The 21,351-nt window shown below is 41.2% G+C and overlaps 1 protein-coding gene across 1 annotated transcript; it reads left to right on the forward strand.

The window, feature by feature from the left end:
* The first annotated feature begins 7,346 nt into the window (after nucleotides 1–7,346).
* Nucleotides 7,347–21,084, forward strand: CPOX (coproporphyrinogen oxidase). Its single transcript, XM_001088605.5, has 7 exons — nucleotides 7,347–8,007; nucleotides 9,741–9,884; nucleotides 10,154–10,264; nucleotides 12,048–12,189; nucleotides 14,890–15,108; nucleotides 19,028–19,132; nucleotides 19,768–21,084. The coding sequence occupies exons 1-7, from the start codon at nucleotides 7,455–7,457 to the stop codon at nucleotides 19,853–19,855; spliced, it is 1,362 nt and encodes a 453-aa protein (XP_001088605.3). The 5' UTR covers nucleotides 7,347–7,454; the 3' UTR covers nucleotides 19,856–21,084.
* Nucleotides 21,085–21,351: the final 267 nt, after the last annotated feature.

The following is a 21,351-nucleotide window of genomic DNA, read 5'->3' on the forward strand; positions in this document are numbered from 1 at the left end:
TCATCCTTTTTTATGGCTGCATAGTATTCCATGGTGTATATGTGCCACATTTTCTTTATCCAGTCTATCATTGATGGACATTTGCGTTGGTTCCATGTCTTTGCTATTGTGAATAGTGCTGCAATCAACATACGTGTGCATGTGTCTTTATAGCAGCATGACTTATAATCCTTTGGGTATATCCCCAGTAGTGGGATGGCTGGGTCAAATGGTATTTCTAGTTCTAGATCCTTGAGGAATCGCCACACTATTTTCCACAATGGTTGAAATAGTTCACAGTCCCACCAACAGTGTAAAAGTGTTCCTATTTCTCCACATCCTCTCCAGCACCTGTTGTTTCCTGATTTTTTTAATGATTGTCATTCTAACTGGTGTGAGATGGTATCTCATTGTGTTTTTGATTTGCATTTCTCTGATGGCGAGTGATGATGAGCATTTTTTCATGTGTCTGTTGGCTGTATGAATGTCTTCTTTTGAGAAGTGTCTGTTCATATCCTTTGCCCACTTTTTGATGGAGTTGTTTCTTTCTTGTAAATTCGATTGAGTTCTTTATAGGTTCTGGATATTAGCCCTTTGTCAGATGAGTAGATTGCAGAAATTTTCTCTCATTCTGTAGGTTGCCTATTCACTCTGATGGTAGTTTCTTTTGCTGTGCAGAAGCTCTTTAGTTTAATTAGATCCCATTTGTCAATTTTGACTTTTGTTGCCATTGCTTTTGGTGTTTTAGACATGAAGTCCTTGCCCATGCCTATGTCCTGAATGGTATTACCTAGGTTTTCTTCTAGGGTTTTTATGGTTTTAGGTCTAACACTTAAGTCTCTAATCCGTCTTGAATTAATTTTCATATAAGGAGTAAGGAAAGGATCCAGTTTCAGCTTTCTACTTATGGCCAGCCAATTTTCCCAGCACCATTTATTAAATAGGGAATCCTTTCCCCATTTCTTGTTTTTCTCAGGTTTGTCAAAGACTAGATAGTTGTAGATGTGTGGCATTATTTCTGAGGGCTCTTTTCTGTTCCATTGGTCTATATCTCTGTTTTGGTACTGGTACCATGCTGTTTTGGTTACTGTAGCCTTGTAGTATAGTTTGAAGTCAGGTAGCGTGATGCCTCCAGCTTTTTCTTTTGGCTTAGGATTGTCTTGGCAATGTGGGGTTGTTTTTGGTTCCATATGAACTTTAAAGCAGTTTTTTCCAATTCTGTGAAGAAAGTCATTGGTAGCTTAATGGGAATGGCATTGAATCTATAAATTACCTTGGGCAGTATGGCCATTTTCATGATATTGATTCTTCCTATCCATGAGCATGGTATGTTCTTCCATTTGTTTGTGTCCTCCTTTATTTCACTGAGCAGTGGTTTGTAGTTCTCCTTGAAGAGGTCCTTGACATCCCTTGTAGGTTGGATTCCTAGGTATTTTATTCTCTTTGAAGCTATTGTGAATGGAAGTTCATTCATGATTTGGCTCTCTGTTTGTCTGTTACTGGTGTATAAGAATGCTTGTGATTTTTGCACATTAATTTTGTATCCTGAGACTTTGCTGAAGTTGCTTATCAGCTTGAGGAGATTTTGGCCTGAGACAATGGGGTTTTCTAAATATACAATCATGTCATCTGCAAAGAGGGACAATTTGACTTCTTCTTTTCCTAACTGAATACCCTTGATTTCTTTCTCTTGCCTGATTGCCCTAGCCAGAACTTCCAACACTATGTTGAATAGGAGTGATGAGAGAGGGCATCCCTGTCTTGTGCCAGTTTTCAAAGGGAATGCTTCCAGGTTTTGCCCATTCAGTATGATATTGGCTGTGGGTTTCTCATAAATAGCTCTTATTATTTTGAGATACATTCCATCAATACCAAGTTTGTTGAGCGTTTTTAGCATGAAGGGCTGTTGAATTTTGTCAAAGGCCTTTTCTGCATCTATTGAGATAATCATGTAGTTTTTGTCCTTGGTTCTGTTTATATGCTGGATTATGTTTATTGATTTGCATATGTTGAACCAACGTTGCATCCCAGGGATGAAGCCCACTTGATCATGGTGTATAAACTTTTTGATGTGCTGTGGGATTCGGTTTGCCAGGATTTTATTGAGGATTTTTGCATCAATGCTCATCAGGGATATTGGTCTAAAATTCTCTTTTTTTGTTGTATCTCTGCCAGGCTTTGGTATCAGGATGATGTTGGCCTCATCAAATGAGTTAGGGAGGATTCCCTCTTTTTCTATTGATTGTAATAGATTCAGAAGGAATGGTTCCAGCTCCTCCTTGTACCTCTGGTAGAATTCGGCTGTGAATCCATCTGGTCCTGGACTTTTTTTGGTTGGTAGGCTATTAATTATTGCCTCAATTTCAGAGCCTGCTATTGGTCTATTCAGGGATTCAACTTCTTCCTGGTTTAGTCTTGGGAGAGTGTAAGTGTCCAGGAAATTATCCATTTCTTCTAGGTTTTCTAGTTTGTTTGCATAGACATGTTTATAGTATTCTGTGATGGTAGTTTGTATTTCTGTGGGGTCGGTGGTAATATCCCCTTTACTATTTTTTGTTGTGTCTGTTTGATTCTTCTCTCTTTTATTCTTTATTAGTCTTGCTAGCAGTCTATCAATTTTGTTGATCTTTTCAAAAAACCAGCTCCTGGATTCATTGATTTTTTGGAGGGTTTTTTGTGTCTCTGTCTCCTTCAGTTCTGCTCTGATCTTAGTTATTTCTAGCCTTCTGCTAGCTTTTGAATGTGTTTGCTTTTGCTTCTCTAGTTCTTTTAATTGTGATGTTAGGGTGTCAATTTTAGATCTTTCCAACTTTCTCTTGTGGGCATTTAGTGCTATAAATTTCCCTCTACACACTGCTTTAAATGTGTCCCAGAGATTCTGGTATGTTGTATCTTTGTTCTCAAAGGTTTCAAAGAACATCTTTATTTCTGTCTTCATTTCGTTATGTACCCAGTAGTCATTCAGGAGCAGGTTGTTCAGTTTCCATGTAGTTGAGCAGTTTTGTTTGAGTTTCTTAGTCCTGAGTTCTAGTTTGATTGCACTGTGGTCTGAGAGACAGTTTGTTATAATTTCTGTTCTTTTGCATTTGCTGAGGAGTGCTTTATTTCCAACTATGTGGTCAATTTTGGAATAAATGCGATGTGGTGCTGAGAAGAATGTATATTCTGTTGATTTGGGGTGGAGAGTTCTAATGTCTATTAGGTCCGCTTGGTGCAGAGTTGAGTTCAATTCCTGGATATCCTTGTTAACTTTCTGTCTCGTTGATCTGTCTACTGTTGACGGTGGGGTGTTAAAGTCTCCCATTATTATTGTATGGGAGTCTATGTCTTTTTTTAAGTCTCTAAGGACTTGCTTTATGAATCTGGGTGCTCCTGTATTGGGTGCATATATATTTAGGATAGTTAGCTCTTCCTATTGAATTGATCCCTTTACCATTATGTAATGTCCTTCTTTGTCTCTTTTGATCTTTGATGGTTTAAAGTCTGTTTTATCAGAGACTAGGATTGCAAACCCTGTTTTTTTTGTTTTCCATTTGCTTGGTAGATCTTCCTCCATCCCTTTATTTTGAGCCTATGTGTGTCTCTGCATGTGAGATGGGTCTCCTGAATATAGCAAACTGATGGGTCTTGACTCTTTATCCAGTTTGCCAGTTTGGGTCTTTTAATTGGACCATTTAGTCCATTTGCATTTAAGGTTAATATTGTTATGTGTGAACTTGATCCTGTCATTATGATATTAGCTGGTTATTTTGCTTGCTAGTTGATGCAATTTCTTCCTAGCCTCGATGGACATTTTGACATGTTTTTGCAATGGCTGGGACCTGTTGTTCCTTTCCATGTTTAGTGCTTCCTTCAGGGTCTCTTGTAGGGCAGGCCTGGTGGTAACAAAATCTCTAAGCATTTGCTTGTCTGTAAAGGATTTTATTTCTCCTTCACTTATGAAACTTAGTTTGGCTGGATATGAAATTCTGGGTTGAAAATTCTTTTCTTTAAGAATGTTGAATATTGGCCCCCACTCTCTTCTGGCTTGAATAGTTTCCATCAAGAGATCTGCTCTTAGTCTGATGGGCTTCCCTTTGTGTGTAACCCGACCTTTCTCTCTGGCTGCTCTTAACATCTTTTCCTTCTTTTCAACTTTGGTGAATCTGGCAATTATGTGTCTTGGAGTTGCTCTTCTCAAGGAATATCTTTGTGGCGTTCTCTGTATTTCTGAATTTGAATGTTGGCCTGCCTTACTAGGTTGGGGAAGTTCTCCTGGATGATATCCTGAAGAGTGTTTTCCAACTTGGTTCCATTTTCCCTGTCACTTTCAGGCACACCAATCAGACGTAGATTTGGTCTTTTCACATAATCCCATATTTCTTGGAGGCTTTGTTCATTTCTCTTTACTCTTTTTTCTCTACACTTCTCTTCTCGCTTCATTTCATTCATTTGATCTTAAATCGCTGATACTCTTTCTTCCAGTTGATCGAATCGGTTACTGAAGCTTGTGCATTTGTCATGTAGTTCTCGTGTTACGGTTTTCATGTCTATCAGTTCTTTTAAGGTCTTCTCTGCATTGATTATTCTAGTTATCCATTCATCCATTCTTTTTTCAAGGTTTTTAGTTTCTTTGCGCTGGTTACATAGTTCCTCCTTTAGCTCTGAGAACTTTATATCTACTGAAGCCTTCTTCTCTCAACTCGTCAAAGTCATTCTCTGTCCTTGATCCGTTGCTGGCGATGAGCTGCGTTCCTTTGGAGGGGGAGACGCGCTCTTATTTTTTGAATTTCCAGGTTTTCTGCACTGCTTTTTCCCCATCTTTGTGGTTTTATCTGCCTTTGGTCTTTGATGATGATAACGTACTGATGGGGTTTTGGTGTGGGTGTCCTTTCTGTTTGTTAGTTTTCCTTCTAACAGTCAGGAACCTCAGCTATAGGTCTGTTGGAGTTTGCTTGAGGTTCACTCCAGACCCTGTTTGCCTGGGTATCAGCAGCGGAGGCTGCAGAAGATAGAATATTGCTGGAGAGCAAGTGTTGCTGTCTGATTCTTGCTCTGGAAGCTTTGTCTCAGGGGTGTACCCTGCCATGCAAAGTGTGAGTTGTCGGTCTGCACCTAGTGGGGGATGTCTCCCAGTTAGGCTACTCAGCGGCCAGGGACCCACTTGAGCAGGCAGTCTGTCCATTCTTAGATCTCAACCTCCATGCTGGGAGATCCACTGCTCTCTTCAAAGTTGTCAGACAGGGGCATTTACCTCTGCCAAGGTTTCTGCTGCTTTTTGTTTAGCTATGCCCTGTCCCCAGAGAAGGAGTCTACAGAGGCAGTCCGGCCTCCTTGAGCTGTGGTGGGTTCCGCCCAATTTGAGCTTCCTGGTGGCTTTGTTTACCTATTTAAGCCTCAGCAATGGTAGTCGCCCCTCCCCCAGCCTTGCTGCCGCCTTGCAGTTAGATCTCAGATTGCAGTGCTAGCAATGAGGAAGGCTCCCTGGGTGTGGAACCCTCTGGGCCAGGTATGGGATATAATCTCCTGGTGTGCAATTTGCTAAGACCCTTGGTAAAGCGCTGTATTGGGGTGGGAGTTACCCAATTTTCCAGGTGTTGTGTGTCTCAATTTCCTTTGGCTAGGAAAAGGAATTCCCTTTCTCCTTGAGCTTCCCTGGTGAGGCGATGCCTCGCCCTGCTTCAGTTCTCGCTGGTCGGACTGCACCCACGGACCAGCGCCAACTGTCAGACACGCCCCAGTGAGATTAACCCTGTACCTCAGTTGAAAATGCAGAAATCACCCATCTTCTGTGTTGCTCATGCTGGGAACCGGAGGCTGAAGTTCCTATTCGGCCATCTTGGGCATGCCCGAAAACCAAGCCTTTACTTTTCAGTGATTCTCAGTGGTGAGGCTTGGGCAAGCACACCCACCTTGCTAACATCATGTCCCAGTGCAAGAGCTGCCAGGTGCAGTTGTGTGTAGATAAGATGCCAATTGGTCTGACTCAAAAGCCATTGAAGTTCCATCAGTGCATCCTGCCACTAAGAAAACACTTGTGGGAACAGCTACCGGTGGCTTAAATTATTATCTATTACTAGAAATTAAAACCATCCTGGAGACTTAAGGGACAAATTAGCCCATGACAATAGTTCTCACACTTTTATGTCCAGGAACCATGGAGCTCTGGTATGGTTACAGGGGAGACAAAGACTTGCCTGTCAAATCTGTTAGCTTCTTTCCTCATGTCTTTAAAGGGTAGGGGAAGGGAGACAGAGTGGGAGGAAGTGTGGATATTTGCCCTGCCTAGTTTATAGCAGTTGTTTTAAGTATTAAATGTGAGCAATATTTGGGAGCACCCCACAGTAGTAGTAGAACTATTTTAAAAATTATTTGTTAATCACCAAAACACAGGAATTTTCTACTGGTTAACCAAAACAGTCACGTTGCTTTTCCTTTTTCTAAAATAATCAAGTAGGTACTATAGAAGCAAGGCCTGGGGAAATCTTTTTTTTTTTTTTTTGAGACAGAGTCTCGCTCTGTCACCCAGGCTAGAGTGCAGTGGCGCGATCTCCGCTTACTGCAACCTCTGCCTCCCGGGTTCAAGCAATTCTCCTGCCTCAGCCTCCCGAGTAGCTGAGACTACAGGCGCACGCCCTCACACCCAGCTTTTATTATTTTTATTTTTTAATTTTTTTTAATTTTTAGTACAGACAGGGTTTCACCATGTTGGCCAGGCTGGTCTCGAACTCCTGACCTCATCTGATCCACCCGCCTGGGCCTTCCAAAGTGCTAGGATTACTGGCGTGAGCCACCGTGCCGGCTCCGGCCTGGGGAAATCTTAAGGACAGAACTGTGATGTGGACTCGATCACAGAAAGTCTTCTAGATTCTCTTCCGAGTCCATTACTAGCTTCTCCCACTCTCCTTAGAAAATCATCCTTAAGCAAGGAGTTTCCCAGCCTGCCCATCCCCTCTGAAAACTCTAGAGGACCAGGACCCAGAGCGACGGGCAGGTCTGTAGTCTATACATCCTGAGCCAGGCTCTGTATTCTGCAAACCCTGTTTGAAAATGTAAGCGGGACTGGGATCTCTGCCACATTTCCGCCCCAGTCCGCCCTCAGCCTCCCAGCCCGACTCTCTCTTCTCTCCTTGGCTGAGTAAACAGCCGACCCGAAGTTGTACGTGACAAGAGAGCCTCTGTTATCTCTCCCGTAGCTTCTACAGCACCGTCCCTGCCCCGCTCTCTTCCCTTCGGACCAGCCCTTCTGGGCGCGTCGGATTCTTATCTCCCGCCCCGCGCGGGGACGCTGCAGGCGGCGATAGGATCCGGACTACAGCTCCCAGCACGCCCCACTTCCCGCCCCCGCCGCCGGAGCCCGACGCTGCAGTGGCTCTTCGCGAAAGGTTCTTTCGTCCTGTGCGGCTCGCGGGCTCAGGACTCCCGGGGTCGGGGTGGGTCGGCTCAAAGGCCGGGCTCTGGGACGCAGGCACTGCCCCAGGTGATAGTGCGGGAGCATGGCCTTGCAGCTGGGCAGGCTGAGCGTCGGCCCCTGCTGGCGCGTGGCGCGGGGCGGCTGCAGAGGGCTCCGCGCCTGGTCCCAGTGCGGCGGCGGAGGGCTCCGAGCCTCGTCCCAGCACAGCGCAGCCAGACGCATCTGCCGGCCCCCTGGCCCGGCTGGCACGGAGCAGAGCCGCGGGCTGGGGCACGGCCCGACGGCGAGAGGCGGCCCCTGGCTGGGGACAGGGCTGGCCGCGGCGCTGGCGGGGTTGGTGGGGCTGGCCGCCGCTGCCCTCGGGCATGTGCAGCGGGCGGAGATGGTGCCTAAGAGCTCGGGGACGCGGGCCCCTTCGCTGGGGAGGCCGGAGGAGGAGGATGAGCTGGCCCGCCGCTGCAGCAGCTTCATGGCCCCGCCTGTGACCGACCTGGGCGAGCTGCGAAGGAGGCCGGGCGACATGAAGACCAAGATGGAGCTGTTGATCCTGGAGACCCAGGCCCAGGTGTGTCAGGCTCTGGCACAGGTAGACGGGGGCGCCAGCTTTTCTGTGGACCGGTGGGAGAGGAAGGAAGGTAAGGAGGCCGGCCCTTGGCGGGAGGTGGAGATGGGGGAAAAAGGGTCAGGTTCCAGATTGCAGACAGAAAATGTAATAGTTCACAATATGAGATGGGGTAGGTAGGGGGTACCCACGGAGAGGCCGCTTGGTTAGAGGCCGCTGATAAAAAGATGGACACGAAAGGGTCACCAGCCCTCTGCTTGCAGGTGTGGACCCAGATCAGCTGTCACTGTGGTACTGCATTTCAAAATCTTTGCAATTCCATAGCAGCTTTTTGTTTGTTTGTTTTAGAACTTTTAAGGGGTATTTGTAACTAACAAGCTTAGATGTCCAAAGTTCGTTATTGAACATAAATTTCAATAGATTATGGAACACATTTTGTCTCCTTCTCTGGGTGAATTTGCGCTTTTTCCTCTTTAGGAGATGGAAAGAACTCATCTCCTGCGCGCTAAGTGTCGGCGAAACTCCTCCAGCCAGGATGCCATTGTGTCAGAGTCTTCCCACTTCTTTTTACTGTTGCCCAAGATATATTTGATTGGTTTCTCAGTAGCACTACCAAATGCACGCGTCAGATTTCCTGCTAGGAAAGTCTTCCCTTCTAATGTCAATGAGCATCAGAACCCAGTTCTCATAGAGGCATACATTCATGACCGTGGTGTTGCCCATACAGTGAAACCCCACATCTTGAGTGGAAACTTGAAGGATTCCTGACTTCTCCTGTTTTGAGCTGTGATATTGTTACATCTATATTAAATGAAGTTCAGTCTAGTTTTCCATCTTGTAATGTTTTCAAGCAAAGACCACTGAACTAGGACACAACCTCAAGTACTAGACTAGCCGTGTGACCCTCAGAAGTTACTTTTTTTATGGCTGTTTTCCCATCTATGAAATATATATATATTTCATCTCATTTAATCCTCATACTACCCGTATATATGGATGGAATATATGTGAAGTGCTTAGAATATTGTCTGAAGCATAGGCAGCATTTAGATAAATTGTTGCAGCCACTCGTCAGCAGTTTGGTCTTGGATGAGATATTTTGCCCCTCTGGTCCTCAGTTTTCTCATTTGGAATATATGAGGGTTGTACTGGATCATCTTATCTCCCATCCAGCTCTAAATGTTCTTAGAAATAAAACAAGCCAAACATGAACTTTGATGAAACATTGTCCTTACAGTGACCCTAGTACCTTAAAAAAAATTAGTAGTAAGGCTCATACACGTGACTACTAATGTGCGTCTCACTTTAAGGTTTTGAATCCCTTCAGAGTTTGAATATCTACTGTTTCTTAATTGCCTGTAAATAAAATTAAAAGGCAAACAGCACACTGAGAAAGAAATTTTTGAAACAATATTGATCTCTTAAATTCAGTAATAATAGAACACCCTTCAAGTCTACCCATTCCCATTTTTAACCTTAGCTTTCTCTCATATATCATAACTGATAGATGCCATTCTGAACAGTAGAATCTGAAGGGAGAATATTCCAGTGATTTATTTTAGATGATAGCAGGAGAATGTTGAAGAAATATTCAGTTTAGTGATATGAGAAGGTCCAGTATTTGCCCAATATTAATAGTGTATGTTATAAAGCTGAGCTAGTTATCTAATTGTATTGTACATAAAATGATAAGTACACTGATATAAAAGATTTGGGAAACAGGAAGATAAGCATCTTCATGCAAGGGTTGCTTTCAGTTTTGCACATACTCTTACATTCCCTCCTTTTTTACATTTCTATACACAGGAGGTGGTGGCATCAGCTGTGTACTTCAAGATGGGTGTGTTTTCGAAAAGGCTGGGGTGAGCATTTCTGTTGTTCATGGAAATCTTTCAGAGGAAGCTGCAAAACAAATGAGAAGCAGAGGAAAAGTTCTGAAGACTAAAGATGGTAAATCAGACAGCCTCGACAGTCTTTAATAGTCCCTGCAAACCTTATTTTGCCCACAAGTTTTATTTATAAATTAAATACTGCTTCTGAAAAAAGCCATTTGAGTTCATATGCTGCAGGTTGAGAATTACTTTTTTTAAATTATGTTTTTAAGAGACAATGTAAAAACCAGCTTTTGAAAATTGACTTAGAAATCATATTAGAGTTCAATTGTTTCAAGCCATTCAAGGTAACTGAATATAGCTCACTACTCGTATTTTACTTTCCAGGTAAATTGCCATTTTGCGCTATGGGCGTGAGCTCTGTTATCCACCCCAAGAATCCTCATGCTCCTACTATCCATTTCAACTACAGATACTTTGAAGTAGAAGAAGCTGATGGTAAGGTCTCAGGAGCTATGGAAAGTACTATTATGCAAAATGTGCATTTTGAAACAGATAAGAGAGCATAACATCTAAAAGTGAGAAAGAGGAGTCTTAAGTAGGTCTTTCAGGAGGCATATAAAGGCAATTTCTTGGCAAGTGCAATGGATTCTGCCCAAGACATGACAAGTAAGAATGGGGCCAGGCATGGTGGCTCATGCCTGTAATCCCAGCACTTTGGGAGGCTGAGGCGGGTGGATCACTTGAGGTCAGGAGTTCAAGACCAGCCTGACCAACATGGTGAAACCCCCTCTCTACTAAAAATACAAAAACTTAGCTGGGTGTGGTGGCACGCACCTGTAGTCCCAGCTACTCGGGCGGCTGAAGTGGAAGAATCACTTCAACCTGGGTGACAGGTTGCGGTGAGCGGAGATTGCTCCACTGCACTGCAGTCCAGCCTGGGTGACAGAGCGAGATTCCATCACAAAAAAAAAAAAAAAAAAAAGAACGATATTGACTGACTCTAACCTTCCCATATCTTCCCATATTTCCTCCAGCATAGAAGGAATGATTTAATGAACCTGAACTCCAGTGTGCGCCCAGGGTTCTTTGCAAACATAAATTCATTACATCTGAAGGAACACCTTATGTACGAGGTTAAGTTGAAATTGAGAACTTGCTTTTGGAAAATATTTTACGTATGCATAGCTTTGCTAGTCACCAGGGCATTAGCAGTGGGTCGAAAGTGGGATGCAGTTGATGATACCTCCTGTGCATGTAGTTCCAGCCTGTCTCTTACCTGATGCCACATGTCAGAGTACCTGTGCAGTGCCACGCCTATTCCTATTGGTGTCTCTGTAGGTGATGGCATTTAAAGTCACTGCTTTAACTTTTCATTTTGAAGCCATTCAGCTTGGTTCAACCTTTTATGTTTAAAGTTGCTAACTAGTATTGACAACTCATACACCCGTGAACATATGAAACAGTTATTCTCAAGTGGTAAGTTACCTCAGCAAGTGTTTTTACTCTTTCTAGGAAAGGGGAGGGGTGGTAGTGGTTCTTAATACAAGGAGTGTCAGAATCTCCTGGGAAGTTTTTATAAACTACAGATTCCTGGGTCAGAGATGTGGGTTTGTTTTTAGTTTTTCTTTTTTGTGATCTAGCTATTTTAAGCTCCTCATGTGATTCTCCTCTACAGCCAGAGTTGCAATCCACTTCCTGATCCACCAGTGTACTGTTTTATCACTCACTGCCCTGCATATCATTCCTTGCAAGTTCCACTTTCTTACTTTTTAGTTTATTTCTAATTTTTTGTTGTTGTTTTGTTTTGTTTTTTTGAGATGGAGTCTCACTCTTGTCTCCCAGGTTGGAGTGCAGTGGCGCGATCTCAGCTTACTGCAACCTCTACCTCCTGGGTTCAAGCGATTCTCCTGCCTCAGCCTCCTGAGTAGCTGAGATTATAGGTGGCCACCACACCCGGCTATTTTTCGGATTTTTAGTAGCAGCGAGATTTCACCATATTGGCCAGGCTGGTCTCGAACTCCTGACCTCAGGCGATCTGCCCACCTCGGCCTCCCAAAGTGCTGGGATTACAGCCATGAGCCACCGCACCTGGCCGCTTTTACCTCTCTTTTTCTGCCCGGGCCTTACTGGTCTTCAGAGCTAAAATCAGTTAAAATTTTTTTTTATTGTCATCCATTTTATGCTGAATAAATTAAGCTGCTAAATTAAGTTTTCTAATCTAGCCAGTAATGCTGAAGCTCGAAAGTCTGCATTAGAATCCCATGTCTTGATTTGGTAGGCAACAAGCAGTGGTGGTTTGGTGGTGGATGTGACCTCACTCCAACATACTTGAACCAAGAAGACGCTGTCCATTTCCACAGAACTCTAAAGGAGGCTTGTGACCAGCATGGTCCAGAGCTCTACCCCAAATTTAAAAAATGGTAGGTAAAGTTACTGAACTTTCATGACTCCAAAATTACATTCTATTCCTTCTGAAGGCAACTATTATGTCACCAAATACCCTCTTCTGCTTATGAAAATGGAACTATTTTTCTTACTTTACTCATCAGAAGAATTAGAATACTAGTTTTAAGTGGTTGTATTAAATTATTTAGTTAGGAATATTATAATATAAATTGAGTAGTAACATCTTTTTATTCCAAATGATTTAGAATGATAGACTGTAAACTGTAAGGTGATCTATGCTTGAGAATGAGAGGCTTTTTAATCTAGAGTGGGTTGTTAAATTCTCATTCCAGATGAGAATTATTGTTCCTGATGTTGACTTGGGAATGTGTAAGGGCATGGGAAGGGTTGGAGAACCACTAGAGGGAGATGCCCACATACCAGAGATTTTGGCCAAGGGGAAAGAGGAATTGGAGAATTTGTTGAAGAAATTCTAATGATAAAATAAGAAAACAAACAAAAGTTGGAAGAAGACCCAGAATATTTGTTATCATCAAATGGAATCTTGGCACAAATTGTTTGGAATATGAGTAAAGTACTCAATTTTGCTTAGCGCTCATTGACATTCTTGAAAAAGGAAGAACAGAAAGAATTTTTGTCTTTTTGCTTTGTTTTTAGAGCTAATAGTTGTAGAATGTTAATGTCATTTATGCAAGAGTGTGGAGTTCAGCTTTAAAATTGCCAGAAAAGATGAAACATTTGAATATTCTCCTCTTGATGTAACATTACTACTGAAAAGTATACAGCCATGGATGCATGCAGATACTAGTTGTCTTGTAAACTCTCTCAGAACTTAGCATCCTTCCAGGAGGACTAATAGAGTAGACAGTTCTCTTTTGGTTCTTTTTTCTAGCTATTACTGAGATGACTTTAAGCAGTGTTAGGTAATAAAATATCTAGGATGCTAGCTAGTTAAAAAGAAGTTTTTAGTATAAGTGCTTGGGTTTGAATATTTGTCCCCTCCAAAACTCATGTCGAAATGTAACCCCCAATCTGGCAGTATTAAGAGCTGGGCCCTTTAAGAGGTGATTGGGCAAAGCCCTGATGGATGGATTAATCCATTCATGCATTAATGGGTTAAATTCATGGGAGCGGGACTGGTGGCTTTATAAGAAGAGACCTGAGCTAGCACGTTCAGCCCCCGACCATGTGATGTGTGCTGCCTCAGGACTCTGCAGAGACCCCACCGGCAAGAACGCTCACACTAGATGAAGCCCCTCAAACTTGAACTTCTCAGCTTCCATAACTTAAGAAATAAGTTCCTTTTACTTATAAATTACGCAGTTTCAGCAATTCTGTTATAAGCAAAGGAACACTGACTAAGAAGTAAGTAGATTACTTAATTTTATAATGTTTTGAAGAGAGATTTTGAAAAGGTATGATTTGGGTTAAAAACTGACTTTACAATCTTGCTCAGGATATACTTTTTTAGACTGTGTTAATAAAATGTGCATATAAAGAAGGCCAACAAGTCACGATTGAGGTGAATTCTACCGATGTGTCAGTTCTAGGGATCTGCATCTGTTGTTCTGTTGTTGTTGTTGTTTAAGCAATTGAAGCTGTATTTAAGGTGACCTTTTAAATAGCTTTTAGTTTTTGTTTGAACCTGTTTTTCTATTTAAGGACCCTTATGCAGAGATTATCAAAAGAACTACTTTTAGGATATAAACTATTTTACGAGTTTAACAGTTAGGAAATGGCTTCTTAGGAAACCTGTTCTAGTAGCCATAGAGGGGAAAAGACTCAAGAACAGATTAATAGTTGTATGTGCTGCCTCACAGGGTAAGCTTTCATATGTCTGATATGACATATGAAAGAATAAAAAATATTCTCTGATCTTTTTTTTCCACCAGCTTTTCCCTCTGTCATTCATGCTATAGAACCATCAAATTTTATTGCTGAAAGAGACCTGATTGTGTATAGTACCTTCCTTTGGTGAATAAAGAACTCACTCGAGAGAGCTTGGCTTTGCACCATGGTTGGTGTCATTGTTAGTGGAAGATTCCTGGCCTCCTGCCTCCTACAAAAGCATCAGTGCTTCTGAAGGCAGCAACTTGTTCCAAGAAATACAGTATCAATATTGGACTGTTTCTCTGTTCACTAAAGTTCTTAGAGTTTCACATCGTTTACATAGACTTGTGTGAGATTGTCTGGTTGCTTTGAAAATAAGAGGATAAGCATTTTCGGCGGGCGCCCTGGCTCACTCCAGCACTTTGGGAGGCCGAGTTGGGCGGATCACGAGGTCAGGAGATCGAGACCATCCTGGCTAACACGGTGAAACTCCATCTGTACTAAAAATACAAACAATTAGCCAAGCGTGGTGGTGGGTGCCTGTAGTCCCAGCTACTTGGGAGGCTGAGGCAGGAGAATGGCGTGAACCCGGGAGGCAGAGATTGTGGTGAGCCGAGATCGTGCCACTGCACTCCAGCCTGGGCGACAGAGCGAGACTCCGTCTCAAAAAAAAAAAAAAAAAAAAAAGATAAGCATTTTCTACCTTGGTGACATCTGTAAAAAATCTGTCTAAAATCCTCATTTCATTTTCATAGTTGGACAGCAAATTAGGACACTATCCTGACATTAGTTGAGGATAGTGCTGTAACCTGAAAGTCTCGCATTGATTTTCACGTCTCCTTTTTTCCATTTGATCCCTGGTTTGGCGCGGCTGTGTTTTCCAGGTGTGATGATTACTTCTTTATAGCCCATCGTGGAGAGCGGCGCGGCATTGGTGGTATCTTTTTTGATGATCTTGACTCTCCGTCCAAGGAGGAGGTGTTTCGCTTTGTACAGAGCTGTGCCAAGGCTGTAGTTCCTTCTTATATTCCCCTTGTGAAAAAGCACTGTGATGACTCATTCACGCCCCAGGAGAAGCTGTGGCAGCAGCTCAGAAGAGGACGGTAAGTGACTGGAGAATGAATTCTTTCATGGCGTAACTGGGGGAGGTGGAGCAGCTCTTAATAATAGCAGGTGTTGTGTTGTCCGATACTTTGTAATAGTTGTGTTAATTTCTTTTCAGAGCTAGATGGATAGTAAATGAATTAAAAGACATTGTGTAAAGTAATAGTATAATTATAGCAAAGTTTATTTAATTCATCTATACGTTAGCGACTCATAGTAGGCATGTAGTAAGTACTTGCCGAATTTAATTCTGCTGATTTCTCTTAGTCTTCTAGTAATACCCTCCAGCCTTATGTCAAGATGTGAGCCTCATTTAATGTCTTTGCGGCTTTGTAAATTTGGAATCACACTTTTTTTTCATTCATCTTAAAGATTTCACAGAAGTTATTTTAATGGAGATAATTTCAGAAATTCTGCCGGCCTCTCCATTAGGCATTTTGTATCTGATGTTTTTCAGCAAACCTGTAAGATAGGTGTAATCATCTTTTTTCAGAAAGTTAAATCTGTTGCCCAAGAGACATAGCTGGTAAATATAAGATCTCAGATGTGGAACTGGGTCAAAATGACTTCAAAACTTGTAGTCTGTGTAGTGCATAAGGTTAAGCAGTTGAAGCAGGTTTGTGCTTCTTACCATGATACTCACCTTAACCACCCTACTCTGTGCAGTGAGCCTAGTGAGCTCAGTGGGGTGTCCATTTTGAGACTATCTCCCGCCACGGTCTACTTGTAAATCCACTCCAAATTACACAGCCTGCTGGCCCCGATCAGTTTCTCGTTGCCACCTTAAATGCCTGTATAGTACTGAAACATGGCTATAAAATGGATTTTCTCATTGATGTTAATTCTGTGTTAGGCAAAAGAAGCTTTGGGTACTAAGGAGGTAAAGCTTTTGCCTTAAAGAGGTCAACTTAAATAATGTTTCAAGTCTAAAGATAAACATTTGCGTATATCCTTTCTTATGACTGCCTGTGCTATCTGGTTCCCATTTATTAACTTGAAAAACATGAGAGTAAATTTTTAGAAATTTCTTAAAGAATACATCTATTTTGGAACATGTTTTTTTGTTCGTTTCCATAATTTCTTGAATATACCTTTACCACTCTTTCCTTCTTTCACTTGATATTTATTTTGCGGCCCCTGTGATGAGGCACTATCTTGGCTACCAGGTGGCCATAACATGGACCTGACATAAAGAGTCTCATAGTTTAGTGGGGATGACATACCTAAGAGGACAATTTAGAACTCTGTGCAAAGTAAAGTATTCTAGTTTTGCACAAGATTTTATAGGCAAAGCTGGCAGATTTTGTCAATACTAGTTAGGTGAATCCTTTAAAACTTCATAGACAGGAGTAATGGTTTGTTTTGTTTTTTATACGTCGTTTGATGGCAGATCATTCTGAAAGTCATTGTGTGTGTATCATTGCATGTCTGGTGTCATGAGATAGGCAGAACTGTGGGGTATTAGATTAATTTTCTATGGTATGGTGTGTGACTCTTCTTCAAAGACAGCTTCTTTCTGCCTCCCTTATCTCTGGGCCTTAAGATGGCGATAAACTCTGGGGACTAGGATAACTCCAGCTCTTCTCTGGGGCTATCAACACTGTCTTTGGTTTCTAATACTGCAGTCATGACCCGTTATCTATCCTTTTCACTTACTGTTACCCACCTTCCCCTGTTTTCACCCCCTCCAAACACGGGTCTCCCTTTCAGCAGTCAGTCTCGTTCCCTTTTGACTGTACAGTCTCTTATTTGGCAATCTCATCCAGTTTCTTGCCCTCAGTTACTACTATCCTCCCCCAGACTTTGAACGTCAGTCTTACAGTTATCCTTTTCATAGGAAACCAGAAATTAAAGACCTTTAACTTATTTGTTCGTTGTATTTTGGGAAAGGGAAACAGGATAAAATGTAGGCATTAGTTAAATTGAAGGGATTGGTTAAAGTCCCTAACTTATAGGCACCCCAGAGAGGACAGATGTATGAAAAGGATGAGAAATTATTAAAAAAAAAGAAAAGAAAAGAAAAGAAAATGCTGCAACTCAACACTACCTTTTATTATGATTGCTATTAATCTGCAGAGAGACTGAATTAGATAACTACTTATTAATGCAATTAACTACTTTAAGAAAGAGGAATATATAGAATATCAGATCTATACCAGGAAAAGGAGATGGACATTTTTTATTAAAAAACATTTTTTTTTTTTTTTAAAAGATCAGATCTAAGTGCAGCTTGGTGGGAGGTAGAGAGGCCAATGTAAAGAGAGGGGCATCATTCGCTCAATAGAGGAAAGGATCTGACAGAAAATTCATTTAGGACTCTTAACAAGGGTCTCTGTGGTAGGTTTTCAAATACATCAATGTAAACTAGAGAACCATACCCATCCCTTAGATGTTTCAGAAACGTAATACCAGGTGAAAAAGGTAGCCAAAAGATAGAATTCTTTTCCATGGTCTTAGAAAAGGATTCAGAAGAGTCACTTAAATTATTTTTTGAAACAGACATAAGAAGGTATTAAATAGTTCTTTGTACATAAAAGTCAATGATAAATGGTGAGAGAAAGGGAGCATAGATAAAATTCTTTACACTTTTGCAGGGCTTTTGACAAGTTCCATATACAAAAGGTGCTTTTAAATAATTCAAGTATTGTGGGCTGGGCGTGGTGGCTCAGGCCTGTAATCCCAGCACTTTGGGAGGCTGAGGTGGGTGGATCGCGAGGTCAGGAGATCAAGACCATCCTGGCTAACATGGTGAAACCCTGTCTCTACTAAAAATACAAAAAATTAGCCAGGCGTGGTGGCGGGCGCCTGTAGTCCCAGCTACTCGGGAGGCTGAGGTAGGAGAATGGCGTGAATCCAGGAGGCAGAGATTGCAGTGAACCGAGACTGCGCCACTGCACTCCAGCCTGGGCAACAGAGTGAGACTCCATCTAAAAAAAAAAAAAAAAATTATTGTGATAACCTAGAGAATATTTTGCTATAGATGGGCATCAAGACAGTAACCAATAGGTAAATAAGACTATGTGAGAGAAGTTTAGACCAAGGGAGTAATTTCTGAATTAGATAAATGATCTGAAAGGGGCACTGTTTATTGAACTTTTCAGATTATGAATCAGTCTAAATTCTTTTGAGTAGTAGAAATTATCCTTTTGAAATCAGAGAGGGAGACCTTTTTACATCCTATGTTAAAGGCAGAGGCAGGATTTTAAACTGGATGGAGTCCAGATCTGACTAGGGCAGTGAATATACTGAACCAAGTTTTAGTTGATGCTAAGGGCATTTAAAAAAAAAAAAAATGAAAACGCTGCAACTCAACACTACCTTTTATTATGATTGCTATTAATCTGCAAAGAGACTGAATTATGTGACTGCTTATTAATGAAATTAACTACTTTAAGAAAGAGGAATATATAGAATATCATAGTCCGTTGTTAATAGATTATTGTTAGCTGTAGTTGGCCTTTCAGATACAGAAGTTTTACACCATCTTGGTAGCAGTACTCGTGAGTTACAGATAGTGAAATGAAATCTTTGTCTCTGAAACATTCCAGAGTATGAGGAAGGCCAGAAGGAGCTGGGGTATCTTGAGAAGGGATGCATTTTTTTTTTCTTAATTGTTGTGCTTTAAACTTCTCAGCTTTGTGTCAATTCTGTTTACTTATGGGAAAACATAACCTTGTATTGTGACTGCTCTATGTTGGGTCAGACTCTGTATTCTATTGTTCGGTGGGTAGAATAACCTTTTATTTCTGCCTGTCCAGATGGAGAGCTCTCAGTGGGCTGTAGGGTGGTGTCCTCTGTGCCAGTTCCAACTGATGGGAACTGGGGGAAAAAACCCACCCCTTTTAAAATATTTGTTATGGGTTAGTCTTAAGATTTTATTGAGCTGGCCCTTAATGTTATTTGATGTATTTATGGCAGGTATGTAGAATTTAATCTGCTGTATGATCGGGGCACAAAGTTTGGCCTCTTCACTCCAGGATCCAGAATTGAAAGTATCTTGATGTCTTTACCTCTAACTGCCCGGTAAGAAGATAACTCATTTTAGTAGTTATCCCTACACTCCCAATTCCCAAACACCCACAGAATATGAAAGTTAACACCGCAGATGTCATACCTAGGTCTGTGTTAGTTTTGACTTTGCTGATTTGATAAGAAATCACAGTCAAATAAGGCAAATCAAATTGGATATTTTAAGCGGTGACATGGTGAATGCCATGGCTCTGTGAGGGCAAGGAGAGACTGGAGGGAGAGAGAATACAGGCTGAGTCATGGTAGCTAGGAGGTGAGATGGACTTTCCCTGCCTATTTGTTTTTCTGGAAAGAGGTATGCATAAGTATTAAGCTAAAGAAAGTTTGCCCAAGGATCCCCTGAGGTTCTATACTTTATGAAACCCTGGTTTATGTTAAAGGTGTATTTTGGCTCTGGGATAGTAATATTAGCTAAAGCATACCCAAGAGTTATCAGGAAACTATTTTTTTGGCAAATAGTTTTCTTAAAGGTCAAGTTGGTACAAGGCACATCAGGCACAGTAGAGACAAAGAAGTATAAGGCTTTTTTTTTTTTTTTTATTCTTAGGATTTTATTTTTCATTTAAGTAAAGAGGTATATGTGTCATTATTTTTTATGTTTTTTTTGCTTTTGTTTTGGACACGCATAGATGGGAGTACATGCATTCACCCTCAGAGAATTCCAAAGAAGCTGAAATTCTGGAAGTTCTGCGCCATCCAAGGGACTGGGTGTGTTGATACAGGCAGAGTGGCCGTGCGGGGGTTTGGAGGGCACGGGATGTGTGCTCCCCATGCCACTGGCCGGCACTTTGCCACTATGTGGCAGTTACCTGTGCCTTAGTCTTTTCCACTCTGCACCCCACCTCGTGGGCAGATGGTAACATGTTTTGGATGCTGTCAGTGATGAATGGTGAGATGGCAGATTGTCAGAGTCAATTGATGACACCTCATTTATACTTGTAGTGTCATTTTATATGACTAGTTTACAAAATTGGACATTGAGTTTCCAAGTATTGAGATAAGGGAATGTAAATAGTATTATATGTATCAGGAAATTTCTCATCTTGTTTTTGTTTCATGGGTTTTTTAAAGTTTTCATTTCTGCCATAAAAATCTGTGGTGGAATACATTTTGTTTTCATTACTTCAGTGACGTTGACTCTTCAGAGTAATTTTAGAATGCAGCTTGAAGGTAAAAATTTACTTTGTCAACGCTGAAGTCTGCTGTAGTCTTTATACATCTTTCTCCAGAGAACATGATAGTGTCAAGTAGATATATATTTTTATAATAGGTATTTAGAAGCACTTGAAATATTCTTAATCTCTGCATGTGTTACAATTCAGTTATTTCTGTAGTTTGTAAACTCTAAAGTGACGTTACTATTAAGAGATGTGTAAGTTGTAATTTTGATTTTTGTGGAACCATTATTTGTTAATGTTGGGATTCTCTGCCCTTTTGAATGTGAAAGCTTATATCCCTGAATGCTGATACTTAAAGTTTTCTATTTCAGACATCTCTATGTGGAAGTTGAGACTAAGAATAATCCTAGGGATGCCATGAATTTAGGCAATGTTTCTCATTTGGAAAATGAAATGAGAAATAATTTCCTTCTTTAAAGCAAATATATATAGTATGAGAAACTTGGAGGCATTTCATACACACATTTCTTAGCAAAATGGACACATTGAAAATGTCCTCTTTTTTATATTAGAGATTCTGCAGCTCTTTGCTCTTAAGAGAAAATCGCAACAGGATTCTTAATGTGTGACTTCTTTGTTCATATAATAATATGAATGTATTATTTTATTTGCTTCATAATAAAGTTTATAAGGAACAGCATCTCATACATATCATTATCTTGGAACACATTGAATGTATGTGATTGTGTGTGGCCTTTTTAGGGCTGGAAAATGTATGAATTCTTCAACTGTCTTATAACACATCTAATAAATTTTATTATGAAATAAGACTAAGAAATATTTATACTTTTTGTTGCCAGGATAATATAGGAAAATGCAAATATTTCTTAGTACAGTTGATCCTTGAACAACATTAGGGCGAGGGGCCCCAACTCCTCCTTACTGCACGCAGTTTCAAATGCTTGTATAACTTTTGACTCTCCCAAAAGTTAATCACTATTAGCCTACTGTTGACTGGTAGCCTGACCAATAACATAGTCAATTCACACATGTTTTGTGTTATATGTATTATATACTCTTCTTACAAGCTAAAAA

Source organism: Macaca mulatta, chromosome 2, assembly GCF_049350105.2.
Source record: "Macaca mulatta isolate MMU2019108-1 chromosome 2, T2T-MMU8v2.0, whole genome shotgun sequence".
Taxonomy (NCBI): domain Eukaryota; kingdom Metazoa; phylum Chordata; class Mammalia; order Primates; family Cercopithecidae; genus Macaca; species Macaca mulatta.